At 44.8% G+C, this 20,031-nt stretch overlaps 1 protein-coding gene across 3 annotated transcripts; it reads left to right on the top strand.

Moving 5' to 3' along the window:
• The first annotated feature begins 197 nt into the window (after positions 1-197).
• On the top strand, positions 198-16,249 carry ZBTB33 (zinc finger and BTB domain containing 33). 3 transcript variants are annotated; one of them, XM_033137961.1, is made up of 2 exons: positions 198-316; positions 13,808-16,249. In XM_033137961.1, the coding sequence occupies exons 1-2, from the start codon at positions 274-276 to the stop codon at positions 15,832-15,834; spliced, it is 2,070 nt and encodes a 689-aa protein (XP_032993852.1). In that variant the 5' UTR covers positions 198-273; the 3' UTR covers positions 15,835-16,249. The 3 variants fall into 3 exon arrangements, with proteins under 3 accessions (XP_032993852.1, XP_032993853.1, XP_032993854.1); XM_033137962.1 differs by lacking the exon at positions 198-316 and adding an exon at positions 9,162-9,279; XM_033137963.1 differs by lacking the exon at positions 198-316 and adding an exon at positions 10,298-10,318.
• The last annotated feature ends 3,782 nt before the right edge of the window (positions 16,250-20,031 follow it).

Raw genomic sequence — 20,031 nt, 5'->3', positions numbered from 1 at the left:
GTGGCGTCAGAGAGAGAGAGAGAGTGTGTTTATTGCCACCTTTACCTCACTTCCGGCGCTCGTTTCAAACTCCTCCGTCAAGCGTTTGATATCCTCTATTGATTGGTCCAAACGCCTAGTTTTAGATTACGCTTCTTTACTTTTTATCTCTACAGTCACCCTCTGCATCCGGGCGCAACACCGTATAGCGCTCGTGATGCTACAAGGTGACTCGCAATGGTTCCCAGAGACGGCTCCTTTGTGCTTGGATGGGCTTGCAGCCCCTAAGGAGCGATGGAGGCTGGCGCCATGACCGAGGCGGGAAGCCAAACTCCAGGTGAGAACAACCTTTCCTCGCAGTTCATTGCGCTTCGGAGGTGCGGCTAAGGACCCGGGCAAGCAACTGAGAAAGGCGTGGGGGGGGAGTTTTATTAGGGACCATTTAACCCAACCCCTTTGGATAAAAGAAAAAGCGAAGCAAGGTCCTGGCTGGGTTGCTGCGCGCCTTTCTTTTCTGTGGGGTGCAGATACCCTCCCTCCAAATACGGGGGATCTTCTTTTTTTTTAAATAAGACTAAGAATTGAAGGGCTTCTTGTTACGTTTTCTGATTCTGGGTAGCAAAATGTAGGAATAAAAATCAGTTCTCTTGGCGTTAAGAACCATCTCAGTTACTGTTATCACACCTACCAATTAAGGGTCTCTCAGACATAAACACACACACACACACACACACACACAAATCCATACGTTCATAAAACTTTTTATCTGTACAGATTAGCTGAACTGGCAATTCTGTTTTCCCAGCTAAGCTTTACCAGGGCTGAGATCCACAAAACACATAAAGGAAAACAGTGTTTTAATATTCAGCATTTTGATACCTATCGTATGTGCAGGATAGGTGGCAGATTCATTGTTCATTTTGAAGTTCTGGAATGTGATTCTCAAATTTCTGTGCCTTAAAATAGAGGGATCACAACTTGCTGATAATTTATTCTAATGGATAGGTTGGATCCTAAAAGTTACTAGAGAACATTGTTGGGAAGCTACACAAATACTTCTCTTATGCCCTAAATGTAGACAACATAATTAGGAAGTAGTTTCATGGAACTGTAGAATTGGAAGGGATCCTGTGGGTCATCTAGTCCAGGCATGTCCAGCAGGTAGATCGTGATCACTGGAGGTCTGCGGTAGATCACTGGTAGATCACTGGCTCCCCCCAAAGAAGCTGAACAACTGTGGCTCCCCTAAAAAAACCTCAACATCTCACCTCCTCCCTGAAAAAACTCAACAACTTCAACCCGAACCCCCCAAAAAGGGGGGTAGATCACTGCCAGTTTTTAACTCCATGAGTAGATCGCAGTCTCTTGGGAGTTGGCCACCCCTGTTCTAGTCTAAGCCCCTGCAATACAGGAATGTGCAGATGTCCCATATTGAGATTGAACCTGCGACCTTGGTGTAATCAGCTCAGTGCTCTAACCCATTGGTTCCCAATTAGCTAATTACTGAGGACCCCATATTTTTCAAAAGCCAAGCCATGGACCCCCTACTTTTGAAAAGCAATTTTCTGAACAAAATGTGGGGTAGCCCCTAATAAGCAAAGGATTTTAGGTATACTGAAAAACAGACTAGGGCTGAGCGATATCTGGTTTTCAACATTGTGATATATCGCTAAACCTTGCGATATTCTGATACCTGAAATTGGGGATGAGGGAAGGAGCAGTCACATAGATGCAGATCAGGCGTGGGGATGAGGGAAGAAGCAGTCATGGAGATCAGAATGGGGGGGGGGGAGAGAGAAGAGGAAGCGGAGTCACCTCCACCACATTGTTTGAGTGGGAGGGGATGGGGATGGGTGATGCATCAAGCCCCCCCAACAATGGGACAGCCAGCAATGGCAGCCAGCGAAGATGCACGTTCACTGTGGCTGCTGCTGCTTTCTTGCTGACTGAGAAAAGCTGCCCCACCTCAGTGCCAGGGGAAGATAGTGCCATGGTGCCTTGAAGTGAGGGCGATCAGCTGCTGTTTGTCAGCATGAGTGAAAAGCAGCGCCTCACAATTAGATACCCTGTTTTCCCTGAGTGTGAGGGAAGACTGCAGAGTTATTGGCTGCCTTTGTCTCCCTCAGCATGAGGGAAGGCAGCTCAGATCAGCAGTGTTATCGGCTGAGTTCATCTTGCGGTATCAGCGGTGCCTTGAAATTGGCTGCCCTGCTGTCCCATGCGTGAGGAGCAATATATTGCTGCGCATTGCTGGGTCAAAATTGTTGTCGTGATGTAATATCAAAACTGATTTTGGCCAGTTTGTTAAAAAATCACACAGTGCTAAACAGACCACAAAATATGAGATATTACCATACAAAATGACCAAAAATATAGTTTGGGTCCATGGACCCCCTGAGTGTGTTCTGCAGACCCCCAGGGGTCCTTGGACCCCTAATTGGGAACCACTGCTCTAACTAACAGAGCTTTCCTAGTGCGGTTCAACAAGTGTTCTTCATTATGTGTTAGGGACTAAAGAAATTACAGTGCTTCTAATGCTTCTCGCTATGCCTTCCAGTTTTGCGAAAGATGAAATATCATTAGCACCTTAGGCAACTGAGAGCAATTTTATTTGAAGCCTGTCTTACAGGAGTAATAATAAACATTATGTGAGCATTAACTGGACGGAAGTATAACAGGTAGAGTTATTTGATTCACTTCAGTTAAAGCCTTCTTCTTTGGCAATCACTTGTAGTCGAGTAAGATTGTCTTTCATGAACACAGTTTTAACACTGAGTCCGTAAGTGACTGTGGAGATCAATTCTGGATCCACACATCCTTCCACATAGGTTTCCAGGCGGGAGTTGACCATGGTGAGGGTTTGCCCAACGTGCCTTCCTCTTAACATGTTTCTCCCTTTTGTCCTGAGTTCAAGTGTCTTCAAAGCCCATGACACCTTTGGTAAAGGCTGTTCTCCAATTGGAGCACTTGCAGGCCAGTGTTTCCCAGTTGTTGGTGTTTATACTACTTTTTTAAAGAGAGTCTCTAAACTTCTTTTGCTGATCACCAGCATTACGCTTTCCATTTTTAAGTTTGGAATAGAGTAGTTGCTTTGGAAGACGATAATCAGGCATCCGAACAACATGACTAGTCCAGCGAAGTTGATGTTGAAGAATAATTGCTTCGACACTGGTGATCTTTGCTTCTTCCAGTATACTCCGGATCATGGCAATGAAAATAATGAATAGAGTTGGGACAACAACACAACCCTGTTTAACACCTGGTCCTAATGTGAATGGTTCACTTTGAGAACCATTGCTATTTGTGATTGTTGCTGTCATATCATCATGGAGGAGCCGAAGGATGTTCACAAATTTAGCTGGGCAGCCAATTTTCAGAAGGAAATTCAGAAGGGCATTACGATTTATAGTGCTGAAGGTCTTAGTCAGGTGAATAAACACCATATACAGGGGTTGGTTTTGTTCTCTGCATTTTTCTTGAAGCTGTTGAGTGGTGAAAATCATGTCCACTGTCCCCCTAGAAGGTCTAAAACCATTTTGGGATTCATGAAGCGTAGCCTCAGATATTGTTAAGAGATGGTTTGCTAAGATCATTGTTAGAATTTTACTGGCCGCAGCTAATAAAGAGATGCCTTGATAGTTTCCACAATCCATTCTGTTACTTTTTTTTTAGAGAGAGATTGATAATTTTGGCATACCTGAAGTCTGCTGGGATCTCCTCTCCCAGATTTTTTTCCATGAGCTTGTGAAGTTGTGTAAGTTCAATTCCACCTACTTTAAAGATTTCGGCAGGTATCCCAACAGTTCCGCTGGCTTTGTTGTTTTTCATTTGGTTAATAGCTGTACACAGCTCTCCCAGATTTGGCCTTTGAAACCATCGACGTGACATCCTTCTGGACCATCTGGAGGAGCTTGGAGCTGGGGGCACTGTTATACAGTGGTTCTGCTCCTTCCTCCTGAGCCGTGTTCAGAGAGTGGTGCTGGGGAATGAGTGTCCAGTCCCCTGGGCTCTCACTTGTGGGGTGCCTCAGGGTTCTATCCTCTCCTCCATGCTTTTTAACATCTACATGAAGCTGCTGGGAGAGATCATCAGGGGGTTTGGGCTGGGTGTTCATCAGTATGTGGATGATACCCAGCTCTACCTCACCAGTGAAGGCGGTGAATGTCTCTCTGTGTGTCTGGATGCTAACAGATTGAGGTTGAATCCTGACAAGACAAAAGTACTGTTTTGGGGGGGACAAGGGGCGGGCAGGTGTGGAGGACTCCCTGGTCCTGAATGGGGTAACTGTGCCCCTGAAGGACCATGTGCACAGTCTGGGAGTCATTTTGGACTCACAGCTGTCCATGGAGGCGCAGGTCTATTCTATGTTCAGGGCAGCTGTCTACCAGTTCCATCTGGTACGCAGGCTGAGACTCTACCTGCCCGCAGACTGTCTCGCCAGAGTGGTGCATGCTCTGGTTAATCTCCTGCTTAGACTACTGCAATGCACTCTACGTGGGGCTACCTTTGAAGGAAACTACAACTAATCCAGAATGCAGCAGCAAGACTGGTGACTGGGAGTGGCTGCTGAGACCATATAACACTGGTTCTGAAAGACCTACATTGGCTCCCAGTATGTTTCTGAGCACAATTCAAAGTGTTGGTGCTGACCTTTAAAGCCCTAAATGACCTCGGCTCAGTATACCTGAAGGAGTGTCTCCACTGTTCAGCCCGGACACTGAGGTCCAGCTCTGAGGGCCTTTTGGCGGTTCCCTTCCTGTGAGAAGTGAGGTTACAGGGAACCAGGCAGAGGGCCTTCTCAGTAGTGGTGCACGCCCTGTGGAATGCCCTCCCAATAGTTGTCAAGGAAATAAAAAACTATCTGACTTTTACAAGACATCTGAAGGCAGCCCTGTTTAGGGAAATGTTTTAATGTTTGATGTTTTATCATTTTTTAATATTCTGTTGGGAGCTGCCCAGAATGGATGGGGAAACCCCGTCAGATGGGTGGGGAATAAATAAATAATCTATCTATCTATCTATCTATCTATCTATCTATCTATCTATCTATCTATCTATCTCTTTGCCAGATCTGAAAGGCCTTCCTTTTCTTGTCAATAATGCATCCAATCTCACTGTTATTCTCATCAAACCAGTCCTGGTATTTATTGGTTTGGTATCCAATAGTTTGTTCACACGCTGCAGTAATGGATGTTTTTAGCTTGGTCCAGTGTTCCTCAATGTTATCAGGGAACTCTGAAAGCAGATGGTCCTTACGAGTCACTTGGAAGCAATATTGAGGGGCTCGAGTGTTCACTTTGCGCCTTGGTTTCCTATCTTGAAGCCAAGTTGTGTTATAATCTTGATAGCCATCGTGGAGTGTATTAATCGGTGATCTGTCCAGCAGTTGTTGGCACTCATCATAGCTCTGGTAAGGAGCACATAACAGCGATCTTCTACTCGGACAATTACATAGTCTAAGAGGTGCCAGTGGTTCGACTGAGGGTGCCTCCATGATGTTTTAAATTTATTTTTTGTTGAAAGTGTGTGTTGGTAATAACAAGGTTGTGTGCTGCACATATAGTCAAAAGTAAGATTCCATTCTGGTTGCTATTGCCAATTCCTTCTTTCCCACAGATTGAAATCTTGCCCAATTTTTGCATTAAAATCACCCAGGAGAATAATTTTATCCTCCTTAGGCATCTCTGAGAGGATGGTATCCAGCTGAGAGTAAAAAAAAAATTCTTTAATGCCTTCATTGGCATCCAGTGTTGGTGCATAAGCGCTTAGAATAGTAGCCTGTTGGTTTATGGTGAGTTTTATTCGAAGGATTGAAAGTTGCTCATTAATGCTGTTAGGGACTTCTGACAAGAGCTTCACAAGATTGTTTTTGATAGCAAAGCCTGCTCCATGTATTCAATATTCTTGTTCAGGTAGACCTTTCCAGAAGAAGTGTTGCCTCCTTTTCTTCCTTCAGTTGTCCCTCTCCAGCTCTTTGAGTTTCTTGAAGCACTGCCATATTGATGTTAAAACATCGTAACTCTCTTGCAATGATGGCAGTTCAGCGTTTGGGATGCTCATTATCTGTGTTATCCAACAAAGTCCATATATTCCATGTTCCAAAGTTCAATTGTCTTTTATGACTGCTGGGTAGCCCCACTGGGCACGGCAATCCAGTCAGGTAAATAGGGAGGCAGACTATGTTTAGGGCACCTTTTCTAGCCCCTCCCTCTTTTTGGGATGAGCAGAGTGGATCCTAAATAGGGCTGCTCAGTCATGGATACAGCTGCCTAGCTGCTCAACTGCCTCATTCCTTGAGTCAGAGTGACTGAATCTGTATCCACAGCCCATGTACTGGTTCATGACTAGGGGCTTCCAGATTTCACGGTCCTATCCCCTGTTACCATTTGCCAATGGCCATGGGACTTTTGGAGTTAGGGTTTGGGATGGGTTTTTGGAAGACACCTGTGCATGAATTTGTTTTATGTGTGTAGATCAGTGCACGCTTACCAACGCACAGTCTTCGCAGTAAGCTCTATTCCGATGACATGAATATCACGACGACCAGTTGATTCTTATCTGCTGCAGCCTTTATCTGCCTTCACAGCTGTTGTAACATACTGCTTGTTATCTTCCGCCTTTTCTGCCGTTGAGGACTTCTTGGATCATTCTTGGTCTAACTGCTCCCCTTTGACCTAACCGCCTTGAGTGACCCAGCTGGGAGTATGAGACTCCCAACGGCTTCGCTCACAAGGGTCATAGGAACATGGAAGCCCACTCACCACAAGGTGATGATCCAGCGAGTCACCCAATAGGACTCCCTGCTGCCTGACGCCATCATACCCAAGAAGTGACCTGGGGAGTCGTAAAGTTAAAGTAGTACTGGAGTTACAAGAAACTGTGGAAATAACAGGCACTACCACAGTTTTTTTCTCTTCAAGGAATTGACTCTGTCTTAAGACACCAGTGAAAAGAGATGTGGGTAGGGAGGAATATTAGAAATACTTACCCAGAAAGAAGGAGAATACATCCACTTTCCCTTAACTATTGGAAGGTCCACACTTATTTCCTAATGGGCAAGCATTCCAAGGGCTGCTCACCAATTGAGCTTCTCCCAGAAAACAATAGAGAACACTTGCAGATTCTACTGAGAAAGCAGGGTATGAATCCCAGAACTGTGCTAACTGCAAGCAGAGAAAGTACATTAGCAATACAAAAAAACTGTAGTCATTTCTAGTGAATAGATCATTGACACCATCAATATACAGGTGGGAATTAAATGACAACAAGTGATTTAAAGGATACTTCTTCTGCTTCTTATGTTTTTTCTATTATTGGTATCTGAAGAATTATGCATGCACATGAAAGCTCATACCAATAACAAACTTAGTTGGTCCCTAAGGTGCTACTGGAAGTATTTTTATTTTTATTTTGTTTCTATTATTGAATCAAGTTCTTTTTTATGTTAGGACCAGTTGCCTAATCTGAAGTGATTAACAAGTGGCTTGCATTCCCAATTTGTAGGCAGTTTTGTTGTGGATTGACTAGATGTGCATAAATCAACAGGTTCCACCAGTAAAAGCCAAAGCCAAGCTAGGGGCAAGCTGCTTGCTAGGTTGTCTTTATCAAGGTTGACAAATGCAGGTCAGGGCATTAGCATGAGTATCTAGCTTTTCAAGTGGCTCCTGGGACTGGGTGTACTTTGCAGTACTGCAGGGGTGGCAAACTCCCAAGAGACTGCGATCTAGTGAGCTACCCCCTTTTAGGGGATTCAGGTCAGAGTTGTTGAGCTTTTTTTAGGCAGGAGGAACACCCATTTTGGGGGGGGTTCGAGGTCAAAATTGATTTTTTTTTTCAGGGAGGAGGTAAAATGTTGACCCTTTTTAAGGGGAGCCACAGTTGTTCAGCTTCTTTGGGGGGAGCCAATGATCTATCATCAGTGATCTACCGCAGACGTCCAGTGATCTACCAGTAGATCACAATCTACCTGTTGGACATGCCTGCAGTACTGGATAGCACTTTGCAGACTTGGTAAATAAATCTTTATTTTTTGCCCCTGCTGAGATTAGCTGCAAGGTGTGTTTTTTAAAGAATGCCGGAAGCGTTTTACATGCAAGTTGTGTTTCGGCTATGCTTCATAAAGTGAAGTATGCCCAGTTACATCCAGTCATTCAGTAGCTGCCTGGAATAAGCTGCTGTTTCCAAGGGCATTTGAGCAACTTGCTTTTCTTTCTCAGTACAGTACTGGTGAGTTTAACACCAGCACTCTTGACTGAAGTGGGACTTGTATTTGTTGTAGGTAGTCTGGTGTAGCAGCAGCAGCAGCAGCAGCAGCAGCGTTATTTTTTTATAGCCAAAGTGAACGAGTATTTAAATGCTGGTTTTTTAATTTAGAGTCTGTGGGCTTTGAGAGTTAGAGGTGCTATCTGATTATTCCTTCTCTTCACCCCCGACCCGAAAAAAAACACAACCTGGTGCTTGCGTACTCGGAAGTAAACTTCAAAGAGACTCCTTCTCCTTTTTATGTTTACACGGAAGCCCCCTTCTTTAGTAAGTCTGTGTAGACTTTCCCTGGGTTCTGGGGCACACGTGGCTTAAGAGCTTGATGGTGCTCTGATGCCTCTCAGCCACGTGGGCGGCGGCTTTCTAGGACCTGGCTCCGTGGTTGCTGAGCATTAGCCATCCATCCATCCATCCATCCATTAATTCTTTTTATTAATGACTTTAATTACTTTTAATTAATGAAATTTCAGCTTTTGGAGTGTTCGAGACGATCGCATTCTGGCGGCTCCATGTTTTTTTAATAATAATAATAATAATAATAATAATAATAATAATAATAAATTAATCAATCACCCGATCGATCAATTTTTTTAATTTACTTTTTTTAAGACATGGAGCCGCGCAGAATGCGGTCATCGTCCCAAAAGCCGAAAGTTGCCGAAGACCCTTCAGGGTTCCTTTCTGGGTTTTCCTCTCTTTCGCCGGAATTTTCCGACAGCATCCGAGCGCGCTCTCCTTAAGGCTCTCCCTTCGAACCCGCCCTCTCCGAACGTAGCCGTGCGCGCTCGGGCAAAGGCGCCGAAACTTGCCGAGCGTGAACGCGTGTTCTGCCTCCCGATCCTTGAAACCAGGAGGCGGGGCGAAGGCGGGGCGGGGAGAGGAAGCGGCGCTGGTGCTACCGAGAGCCTGCGACAGCGGCCCCTGGTGGCGGCGCGGCAAACGGGGAGGCGTCTTCGACGTCTGCGGACGGCGAGTTTTCGCGTGCGCCTGTCTTCGGGGCTGGCGGCTTTGGGCGACGGTGCAAGGAGCGCGGCGGAGGTATCGGGCCCGTATATATCTCTCGTTCTCCCTCTCTCCCCTACCTCCCCAACCCCCACTTAACGCGGGGTGCGGGCGGGGTCCCAGGGAAGGTTAAGCGCCGGGTGAGGCCGGCAGGAAAAGAAGGCGGCGCGCTCTCCTTTGTGCAAGCCGGTGCCGCCTTGCGCGTGCTTCCCCCGCCGCCCCCAGCATGCTAACGGGGAAGGGGCTCAGCGGCTTCCAGCATTAGGTCAGCTGGAGAAAGAGGGTGGGGGGAGGAGGAGCGGAAGGAGAGGAAGCAGCCCCCTGGGGTGTCCTGGGGAGCCGCTTCCCCTTCCCCCGTTATTTTTTGCGCGCGCCCCCCACCCACTCCACCAACTTGTGCTGAACCCTCAAGTCTGTTGGTTTGCCCCGACTGGGATTCTTCCTTTCCCTTCAGGGATAGAGCACACCCCCCACCCCGCTTTCTTTTCTTTTTGGAAGCAAAGGGTAAATAATAAATAAGAGGACACCCCCCCCCCCAATTGATCAGGGCTTGTCCATACTTCCGTATGCATCTCCCTGTCCCCCACCCCACCCCCCTGCCCGCCAGGGAAACACATGGTTTTGTGCAGAATCGGAGCAAACAACAATTGAGTTTCTGCAGATTGCCGTTTGTTCCAATTCAGCGCCAAAGAACGAGCTTCCCGGGGGGGGGGGACGGGATGGGGGGGGGACGGACGTGGCTGGTTAAAGGGCTCATTCCTAAATCCTTTTGTAAAGGCAATTCGGGTTTTCCCTGGATGGCCATTTGTTCCAATCTATCGCTAAAGAGCAGGTTTGCCTTAGGAAAGGAGAGGGACAAAGGGGAAACCACTCAGACATATGCCTAGAAGTGGTAAAGCACTTGGACCCATGCTTTCTAGGTAGAAGTGTGGACGAGCCCCCTGGTGCAGCGTGAGCTAGTCTGCCATCACCCCACCCCACCCCCTGCTTCCCTCAGTAGAAGAGCTGCAACTCAAGGGGTAGAGCACCTACTTGGCGTGCAGAAGGTCCCAGGTTCAATCCCCAGCACCTCCAGGTAGGACTGTCTGAAACCCTGGAAAGCCGCTGCCAGCCAGTGTATACATTACTGGGCTGGATAGACCCATAAGTCTGATTTGGTATAATGCAGCATCCCATGTTCCTAAGGTGCTACAGCACATCCCCTTCCTGAGGTTGCTGTTTGCTTCTTCCCTCCTTGGTGCTCATTGTTTCTTTTCCTCCCAAGTGTCCCCCCCCCCCGCACTCTGGTATCTCTGCTTCTGCTCTTTCTCCACCTAGCATCTTCCCCTTGTGGTTGCAGCTCACCCCTCACTCACTTCCCACAAATGGCACCTTAAAGCCTCTTCCATTTCACACACTTACAAGTTGAATACCATCATTTACACTTGAAACGGTTCTCTTTCACAGCAGCCACCCAGAAGTTCTCCCAGACTCTTGTTGTTGTTGTTGTTGTTGTTGTTGTTGTTGTTGTTGTTGTTGTTGTTGTTGTTGTTGTTGTTGCTGCTGCTGCTGCTGCTACTGCTTGCAGTGGTTCCCTCAGCCTTCAGTTTGGGGCATGTATAAAGCAAAATCGCAAAAGAACTGAATGCACTAGCTGATAGTCTCCGGACAGTGAAGATGAGTGGAGTTGAGCATAATGCATAGAATATGTGTATGTAGCAATCAAAGATTTCCCAAGGTTTCCGCTTTCCTGTTCTGCTCTTTTCCTATAGAAACTTGTTGCTCCAGTTTGACAAATATATTCTGCATGACAATCCCCTATGCTTCACTCCTAAGAGTTGCTGCTTTGTTTACAGGCTCTGTTTCTCCAGCTTTGACTGCAGCTGAAACTTTCCTGGCTGTGAAATAAACTGTGGGAAAAGCTTCAGCAGCTGCGTTTTTTTGTGGGTCATTTTAGATGTCAACACTGGGCATGTGGGAGAAGGGAAATGCGAGGAGGGGGTCATGCAGAATACAGCTTGTTTTTAGGCAGAGAACCTGTAGCTTCTTAGGCTGAGACCTTTGCATCTGAACCACTCTTGTCTATCAGACTGATTTTAAAAGCATCAGAGCAGGGCCTAATAAAACAAATAAACCCATATTCCCTCTAATGTCCTGTTTCTTGGGTTCTTTGACAATATACCAGGCGTTAATCTATCTGGAAAGCTTCTCATATGTGTTCCATTACGTGGCTGTCCCAGTTGCCCCCACCCCATAACTCAGAGCAGGTTACAGAAAACCAGACCACTTGTAACACTTTAAAAGGCCCTTGGAAGTTAAAACATTAAAACCTCTGCTAATGCCCGCTTCGTTTGTTTTCTGGAAGGAACTCCAACTCACCTCTTGCACCCATTTTTCTTATGCGTTCATGTTTTCAGCCTGGCTCCACACAACCAAAGTTCAATCCAACAAATGCACAGTCCAGGTGAAACAGACTGAGACTGAGGGTTCTGCACACTGCTTGCTTTCTAAGAGTGCTATTGGCGGGGGTGGCTACCACTTCTAATCTCAATTTGTAGGCTAAGTCAGGTTTGGTTTTTGGAGCTTGGAAGTCCACCTCCCAGCAGGCAACAAGTACCACTGTTCTGTCCTGACCCTACCATTATTAGGCAGAGAGAGGTAGCTGGTTTTTGGTTATTTGTTTGGCTGTTAGTTATTTAATTTATTATTATTATTATTATTATTATTATTATTGTTATTATTATTATTATTATTATTATTATTATTACTATATTTGAGTTGGGGATGGTTTCCCGCTAAGGTGAGTGAGAAATACTTGTGGGTTTTTTTTTCTGCTCCAGGTGCCAAAGTGAATGGCATTGGGTGTACTACACACCTCTGCTTGGAGGGGTGGGTGCTGTTTCAGTTAGGGTAGGAGTAACTGAGCCAACTTGGCAAAGTGAGCTTGATTTCCAGGTGATGTTGGCCCTGAATTGAGTCTCCAAGGGGGAACCTCAAAACTCTGTTCTGCCCTTCCCTCTGCAGGCAACAGAAGCTTCAGTCTGGTTATCCCTTTTTACATGTGCAGCACAGGGTGAGTGGGAGCTGGTCTACAGCTCTCTTTGCAGTTGATGGTGGTAGTGGCTGTGGTGGAGCTAGATTTAGTCTTGAAAGTGGGCCTTTCCCAGGCTTCACGCTCTCACATGCTCTCCTCCCACATATCCAGTCTATAGTCCCTTTAAGTAGTTTTTAAAATATATATATATAAAAGCAAACACCTCCAAGGATATGTCTCAGCATGCCTACACTATTTAACCAAGCTGGCTTCTCAATCTGTAGGATCTTACAAGCACTGAATTTCTGACTTCACCCTCACTCTTTCGTATAGGACAGGAGTTGTCTGCACTTTAATTATTCTAATATACAACATTGTCTCATTGGGCCCATACTAGAAAGCACATGTCCAAGCAGTTTCAGCAATAGATTGGAACAAATGGCAGGCAACATATGAGGAAAAGCCAAATTGTCATTTGTTCTGACTGATCGCTAAAGAGCAGCTTCCCCCCAGGGTAAAAGCAGCTGCACAAGAAGAAGGTTGGATAAGCTCTTTGCTCTAAGGATACAATAGGGAACTGGGCTCCCATGTCTTTAACAGTTGCCCAGGAGTGGGAATTACAACAGCTTCAACTTTTCTCACTAGTTATGGGAAAGGTGCAATTGTTAAGATGCTCCTTTCACCCTGTACTTAAAGGCTCGGGAACTCAGTGACTTGTTTGCTCTGGCAGCCTGACTAACAATACATGTGTAAGGTAGTAGCCCTTGGTTGTGTAACAATATTTAAATGCCCCCTTGCATTTTCTTTGCTTCAGTTAACAGTATTCTTTAAAAATATTTTTATTTTTCCTCTTGATTAGGAGAATGAGAGATGCATTTATCCCCAAAGAGGCTGATATAATATAATCAGTCTTCTTTATGCATTGGATTTGCACAGATGTTTGGCATTTGAGGTTTGTAAATATTTATCGTTTTTCTTCAAAACAGTTCTAGGAAAAGTGTTGTCACTGTCAGCGTTGCTTAGATATTTTTCAAAGCTGCTTTTCCGTCAACCAAGGGGCTGCAGCCTTATAATATTAGGCTTTATTTGAAGGGCAACAGTATTTAGTTTGGGACATTAATAAATTATTTGGGTTTTTTAAGCACAGATTTTCTATCTGATAGTATCTGACCCCAGTCTTTGTACATACACTCTCTTGGATGATTCCCTCCCTCAGTCACACATGCAATTTTAAACACATTAAGGGCTATTATTGTTAAGAGAAATTACTTTTAAAATAAGTAGTTTAGGATTGTAGCCCAGTTTACTGGGAAATGTAGTAGTAAATATTCTTAATGCTTTCTGTTTTGAGGAACTCTGAGTTATTCCTTAATACATGGCTTCCGAGCAAGATAATCTCATAAGTCAAATTCATTAACATTCCAACTTAAAAGCTTTCAATCTAGTTCAAGATGCTGCTACTGAACATTCAAGATGATATTTGGAGCGCAGGGTATAAGCATCTCCTTCTGTAGCAGATACATATGAACACACTTCTCTTTCTCATTGTAGGAATGGAGACCAGGAAGCTAATCACCGCAACAGACAACCAGTACTCTGGCATGTTGTTAAAGGCTTTGGATGAACAGCGAGGACATGGACTTTTCTGTGATGTTACCATCATTGTGGAGGACCGGAAATTTCGAGCCCACAGAAATGTCCTTTCAGCTTCCAGCACTTACTTCCACCAGCTTTTCGCCCTTGCAGGTCAAGTGGTTGAACTGAACTTCATCAGAGCAGAGATTTTTGCAGAAATTCTCAATTACATTTACAGCTCCAAAATAGTCCGGGTGAGATCGGACTTGCTCGATGAGTTAATTAAATCAGGGCAGTTGCTGGGAGTTAAATTCCTTGCTGATTTGGGTGGTCCTTTGCAGCAGGTGAAAAGTATGTCAGGAAGTGTCAAGCCTGGCGCTTCAGAATGGCCCAGCTCTGAAACTAATGGTCTCGAAGCACAGAAGCCTCCAACACCAGCTGGGGGCCAAAATCTAATTGATGAGGAGCCCGCTGTAACTGTCTCGCTGCATGGGGAAGCGTGTGATGCTGCGAAGATTACCATCAGTGATTCTGACGATGACGACGTCATTTTCTGCTCCGAGCTTGTGCCTCCAAAGGACTGTCCCCTGGAGCCTACTGTAGTAACACAGAGCCAGCCTTGCCTAAATCCTGTGGGGGTCCCTGACCAAATAAATTGTACCAGCAGTACTTCCCCGCCTCAGTCAGCTGCAGCGACAGCTCCGAGGCTTGACTCGTGCCCTGGCCAGTCAAATCCAACTGAAAACCAAGTCCCTGCTGAGCCGCTTGTCCCCTCGGTTCCAAAACCTGCGGGTCCAAATGTGCTTGTGTTAAATAGGCCGCAGATTGGAGCATTGCCGAATGCTGGCTCATCGCACGAAATAGAGGTATCTCCTATCCCCGAAGAGAATCAGCAGCCATCTAATAACGATTCCTTAACTGACATGGAAACCAATGCCATTGATGAAGAAGAGGATGAAGATGAGGATGTTGAAGATGACGACGACATCCTCGGTTCATCCAGCCCAGGTTCAGCAAGCAGCAGTTCTTTGGTCCAGCAGCCCACCACCCCTAAACCAGCCGCTGCACCTGATGCCACAGGAGTACAGAAGAAGCACAGCCCTAGCTTTCCCCAAGAACCAGTCTCCCAACCCAGAAAGTTCAAAAATAAAGTTTCTGATGTTCTTCCTGGGAACAACAAGGATGCTCCAGCGGGCGCTGTGCCAAAGCACGTAACAGAAGGCCAGAAGACCATCACTTTAGATAAAGCTACTGAGATAGAAGGCTTGTCAACAGGTTGCAAGGTTTATGCAAACATCGGTGAAGATACCTATGATATTGTAATTCCTGTGAAAGATGAGGCTGATGGAGAAGTGCAGTTGGATGACATGCCCAGAACATCGGGGGACGATTCTACAAACAGGAAGCGCCTGAAAGTAAAGCATGATGATCACTACGAGCTCATAATGGATGGCAAGGTCTACTATATCTGCATTGTGTGCAGGAGGTCTTACGTTTGTCTTACAAGTTTGCGGAGACACTTCAACGTCCATTCTTGGGAGAAGAAGTATCCATGTCGCTATTGTGAGAAGGTTTTTCCTCTTGCGGAGTACCGCACCAAGCATGAAATTCACCACACCGGGGAGCGGCGGTACCAGTGCTTGGCATGTGGCCAGTGTTTCATCAACTATCAGGTCATGGCCACGCACGTAAGATCGGTTCACAGCCAGGATCCTTCTGGCGAGTCCAAGCTATATCGCTTGCATCCCTGTCGGTCTCTGCAGATCAGAAATTATGCATATATTTCGGGTAGTTCCAGCAATATACCCATGGTAAATGACAGTGCTCTTGTTTATCCTGTTGACCCTGCAAAAGAAGCCCCTCAAGAACCAGCCCCTAACCCTTCAGGAAAGCCAATGACCTGGGATGATATATTTGTTCCACAGGGAAGTGAATCACTATTCAAACAAAATCCATCGGATGGCAGTACTGAATTTGAGTTTGTTATACCGGAATCTTACTGAATCTTCTCTCTGACTGAAATAGAAATATAGATATATAGATTATATATATATATATATATAAAGAAAAAGTTCTTTAAATGGGCTGCTTGAAAAAAGTTGTAGGACATCTCATGTTATATAACAAGTCAGTGTGTTAACGCCTAGCCAACAAAAATGTAGTATGTTAAGACTAGAATGCCTATAAGCTTCAGAGAGGCTTGTGAAAGAAAATTGGTCAGGGAAAGAAAAACGCTTCACTTGATTATGGGAAAAGGCACTTGAGAAGCTAGGTGTTAAATGTGTTTGGTTCATTATCATGGATCAAAATCCGGTGAAATAATTGTTTGAAAAGGTGTGGCTTCTTTACAATAAAGGTAACTCACAACTTGTGCATTTATAACCCATGTGCATTCAGCTTCATGTGTTTGGCAAAAAATTTTAAAAAAATTAAATAGGGGGCAGATGTCCAGGAAAAAGGACTGTGGCAATCCCTCCTGCCATTGAACCCAGTGTGTTTTGACCAAACATGACTTTGGCATTAGGTGCAATCCCTGGGACACAACCCCCACGTAAGTTGAGAGTCTCTTGTAATGAGAAATGATCCTGATAACTTGTAGAATAATGGGAACATTTCTTGCCTCTTGAACCACTTATTACGTAATCCCTTCTTTCATGTTAGCACTTTAAAACTGTTTTTTTTTAAATTGCTTGAGACTACGTAAAGGCAGTCTAGATAGGTTTCCTGATTATAGCTTAGTTCTTTTTTATAGTAGAAATCATTGCACTCCTTTTAACTTAATGGAAAATAGTGTTGTTGTGGGAGAGTGTGTGAAGGTCCAATCATCCTGTCCATAAATCAAATTATTTTCTAAGTTGCATCCCAAGTCTGTTCTGCTGCAAAATAGCCATTCTGCCTTCACAAAAATTGCTCATAATGTAAGCTTCTTATCTTGGAGGAGAAAAGATGCTATTTGTTTGAAGAAGCCTGAACAAGTTTTATTTATATTTGGTAATTAAAAAGACCCAATGGCTGGACCATTGTGTTCTATCCTTCAACACAGGAGGGGCTTTGTCAGCAAAATTGTCCAGTGACATTGCCCTTCTTAAGTCTGCCCACATTTTCTACCCTCCAATATCAAGGAATTATGTCAGACCCTCCTTTTGCTGAAATCATGTTGGTGGTTTGGATTAAGCTGCCGTTTTCCATTTAGTTTACCATGGGAAAAGGTGGTGACAGATATAACTGTATAGGTGGGTTTTTGTTTTTGTTTTGTGCTGAAGGGTGTGGAAGCTGTTTCCCAAAGTTACGCTTCAAATGATGTACACAACTTACACACATTTAACTAGTGTGCATTCAACTTTTATGTGCTTGGCAAAACATTTTTTAAAGGGGGCAGAAAGGAGGAGGGTGTTCAGGGGTAAAAAAGACTGGCAATCCCACCTGCTATTGCACCCAATGTGCTTTGACTCTCCCTGGAACATAACCCCCACGTAAGTTGCTGGCTTACTGTCATTTGTTCCATAATTGAACTTATTTATAGTTTTTCATGAACTTAGTTCGTTTGACTTCATTTCAAGGTAACTGTCAGGTTAGTTAGGAGTTCTGATAAGGATTTAACATCTCATGTACGTTCAGTGGCAGGGGTGTGTCAGGTCTCAGACATTGTGCCTGTTTACTCCCCCCCCCCCCCGCACAATGTTACACATTTTTTTAAAAACGCTGTGCTTATAGTAAAAGTCCATCTTGAGTGGGGGGGGGGAGCTTGTCCCAAGTAAACTGGTCAGCAGTCATGTAGTTTGTTGCTTTACATTGAATGACGTCCTAAATTTTTGTAAATTACGCGGGCTTGTAGGGGGTGTGTGGAGACGTTATAGAAGACGGAACAGGATTGTGATGAATAGAAGTAGCTAGAAATCAGTGGTTATGTTGTTAAAATCTCTTCTTCCCACCACTTTAGAATTCCCTCTCCCCATGTTTTGTGAAATAAACATTTCATTTTAAAAGCAACCTCTTCTGGACCTTAATTTTAAGAACATAAGAATAGCCTGCTAGATCATGCCGATGGCCCATCTAGTCCGGCAGCCTGTGGCCAAACAGGTGCCTGTGGGAAACCAGGAAGCAAAACATGAGCACAAGAGCACTCTTCCCTTCTGTGGTTTCCAGCACAGCTGTTTGGAACCATTGCTGCCTCCAACTGTGGAAGTAGAGCATATAGCCATCATGGCAAGTAGACATGGATGGCCCTCTCCTCCATGAATTTGTCCAATCCCCTCTTCAAGCCATCCAAGTTGGTGGCCATCACTGCCTCCTGGGGAAACTAGTTCCATAGTTTGACTATGTGATGCATGAATAAATCTTTAATCTGTTCAGCTTCATTGGATGTCCATGAGAGGGGGAGACTTTTTTTAAAAAATCCACTTCATCCACTATTTTATGAACTTCTATCATGTCACCTCTTCCTAGCCTTTTCTCTAAACTAAAAAGTCTGTAGTCTTTCCTCTAATGAGCGTCATCCCCCTTTTTCATGGCTGTTGCACCACTGGGTTGACGTCTTAATCAAGCCTTCTGCTATGACCCCCCCAAGGTCTTGCTCCTGGTCCTTCACCTTTAGATTTTAATCCTTTGATTAAAAATATATATATCTACTTTTCTGGCAAGAAAGTAAGGTCTGTTGAAATGTGATAAGCTATGACAAAAAGGATGTTGGAAATCTGTGTTTGCAGTAATGGGCAAAGGTCCTTTGTTATCTAGACTGAATACATTTTGTTTATGGGGGAGGGATTAAAAAGAAAATAGTTCCATAAACCATGTTTTAAAGTGAGTGGTTCATATTTAAATTCTGTGATTTGTGGTGGTGGTGGTGATGATGATGATGATAATTTTAATCACTAATTGAAATTGGTGTGTTCCTTCTGGTACAGGAGGCATGCTTCAAGTTTCTCTAAAATTTTAGGAGTGAACAAGATCCCTGTTAAAGAGAAAATATTAGTAGTTCCTAGCAAAAGAAAAGTTGCTTTGCGCTAAGTAAAAATTGCTCACTATTCCTTCAAATGATAGGTTTTGTGCATCTTACAACAGTTGCTACTTACGGAGTTAAAACAACCTTTACTTCCAGAGAATACTGGCGGCAGCGCAGACGAAGAAGTACAGAAATAAACAAAGCGTGATACATAGCTGAGAATGATCAAGACCACAACTTTGCCACAAGCGAATAGGTTTAATGTAGGCCTTCCTAGGGCATGGATCAAAAGACTGAGCAGCCTGAGTGCTGGTGGATACCCCAACAACCAATAGGGGGTTGTCCATGGTCAGGGTCCACTATAGCATGTACAGCTTTGAAGCAAACATGGGCAACCTGGTAGGGGGTGCTATGACCCTTCAGCCCCCAAACTGGGCTTCTGGACAGGGAGCACCACCCTCCAAAGTCCCCTTAAGGGGAGCTCCCCCTGAAATGGGTCTGGGTGCCCCTTCTCACTTTCCTTCTTAGATTCCAGCCCCAATGCCTTTGCTGCCACCAAAGGAAAGATGAGGGCAAATGGAGGGTGCCTCTCCTTTTAACACCCCCTGCAACTATACCTGAGAAAGAGAGTCTTATTCCAGCTCCGGGTTGGGCAATAGATTCCTGCATTGCAGGGGGTTGGACTAGATGACCCTCTTCCCTTCCAACTCTATGATTACAGTAATCTCTCAGAGAGGCGGCCCTGATTGACTTACCGAGTGAAGGCTGCTGTCCCCCTCCTGCACTGCGCCACTGCAGATCTAGGCTCCCTGGTAATTTCAGGAGAACCGGGACATAATGATAGCATATACTGAAACTTTTTAAAACTTAAAAGGGATCATATCCTACTCAGAGTAGGCTGGTTGAAATTAGTGAACCTGTTGTTCACGCCCATTATTTTCAGTGGTTCTACTCTAGAGTATGTTGGATGCAGCCCCAAATCATGCCTACAGACGGCGTCTTTCTTTTCCCCCTTTTGATTAAGTGTAAAAGAAAACTGGAAGATAGATAGGGTTCCAAGCTGTGTTTTTGGTAGAAGAATCATACATGCAGGCATCTCAGGTTCCTTGCTTTTCCTAGGAAAAAAGTTTCAGTATCCAAAGTCGAAAAGTCCCTATAAAGTGTGTTTATATTTTTGAAATCCTCTGCTTATGGGTTGGAAATAACGCTGTATCCATTCTGTACCTTAAGCCATTTTTGTGACACCCTATCGTTTTGA

Source organism: Lacerta agilis, chromosome Z (assembly GCF_009819535.1).
Source record: "Lacerta agilis isolate rLacAgi1 chromosome Z, rLacAgi1.pri, whole genome shotgun sequence".
Lineage (NCBI taxonomy): Eukaryota > Metazoa > Chordata > Lepidosauria > Squamata > Lacertidae > Lacerta > Lacerta agilis.
This window is presented reverse-complemented; position numbering and strand designations above follow the sequence as displayed.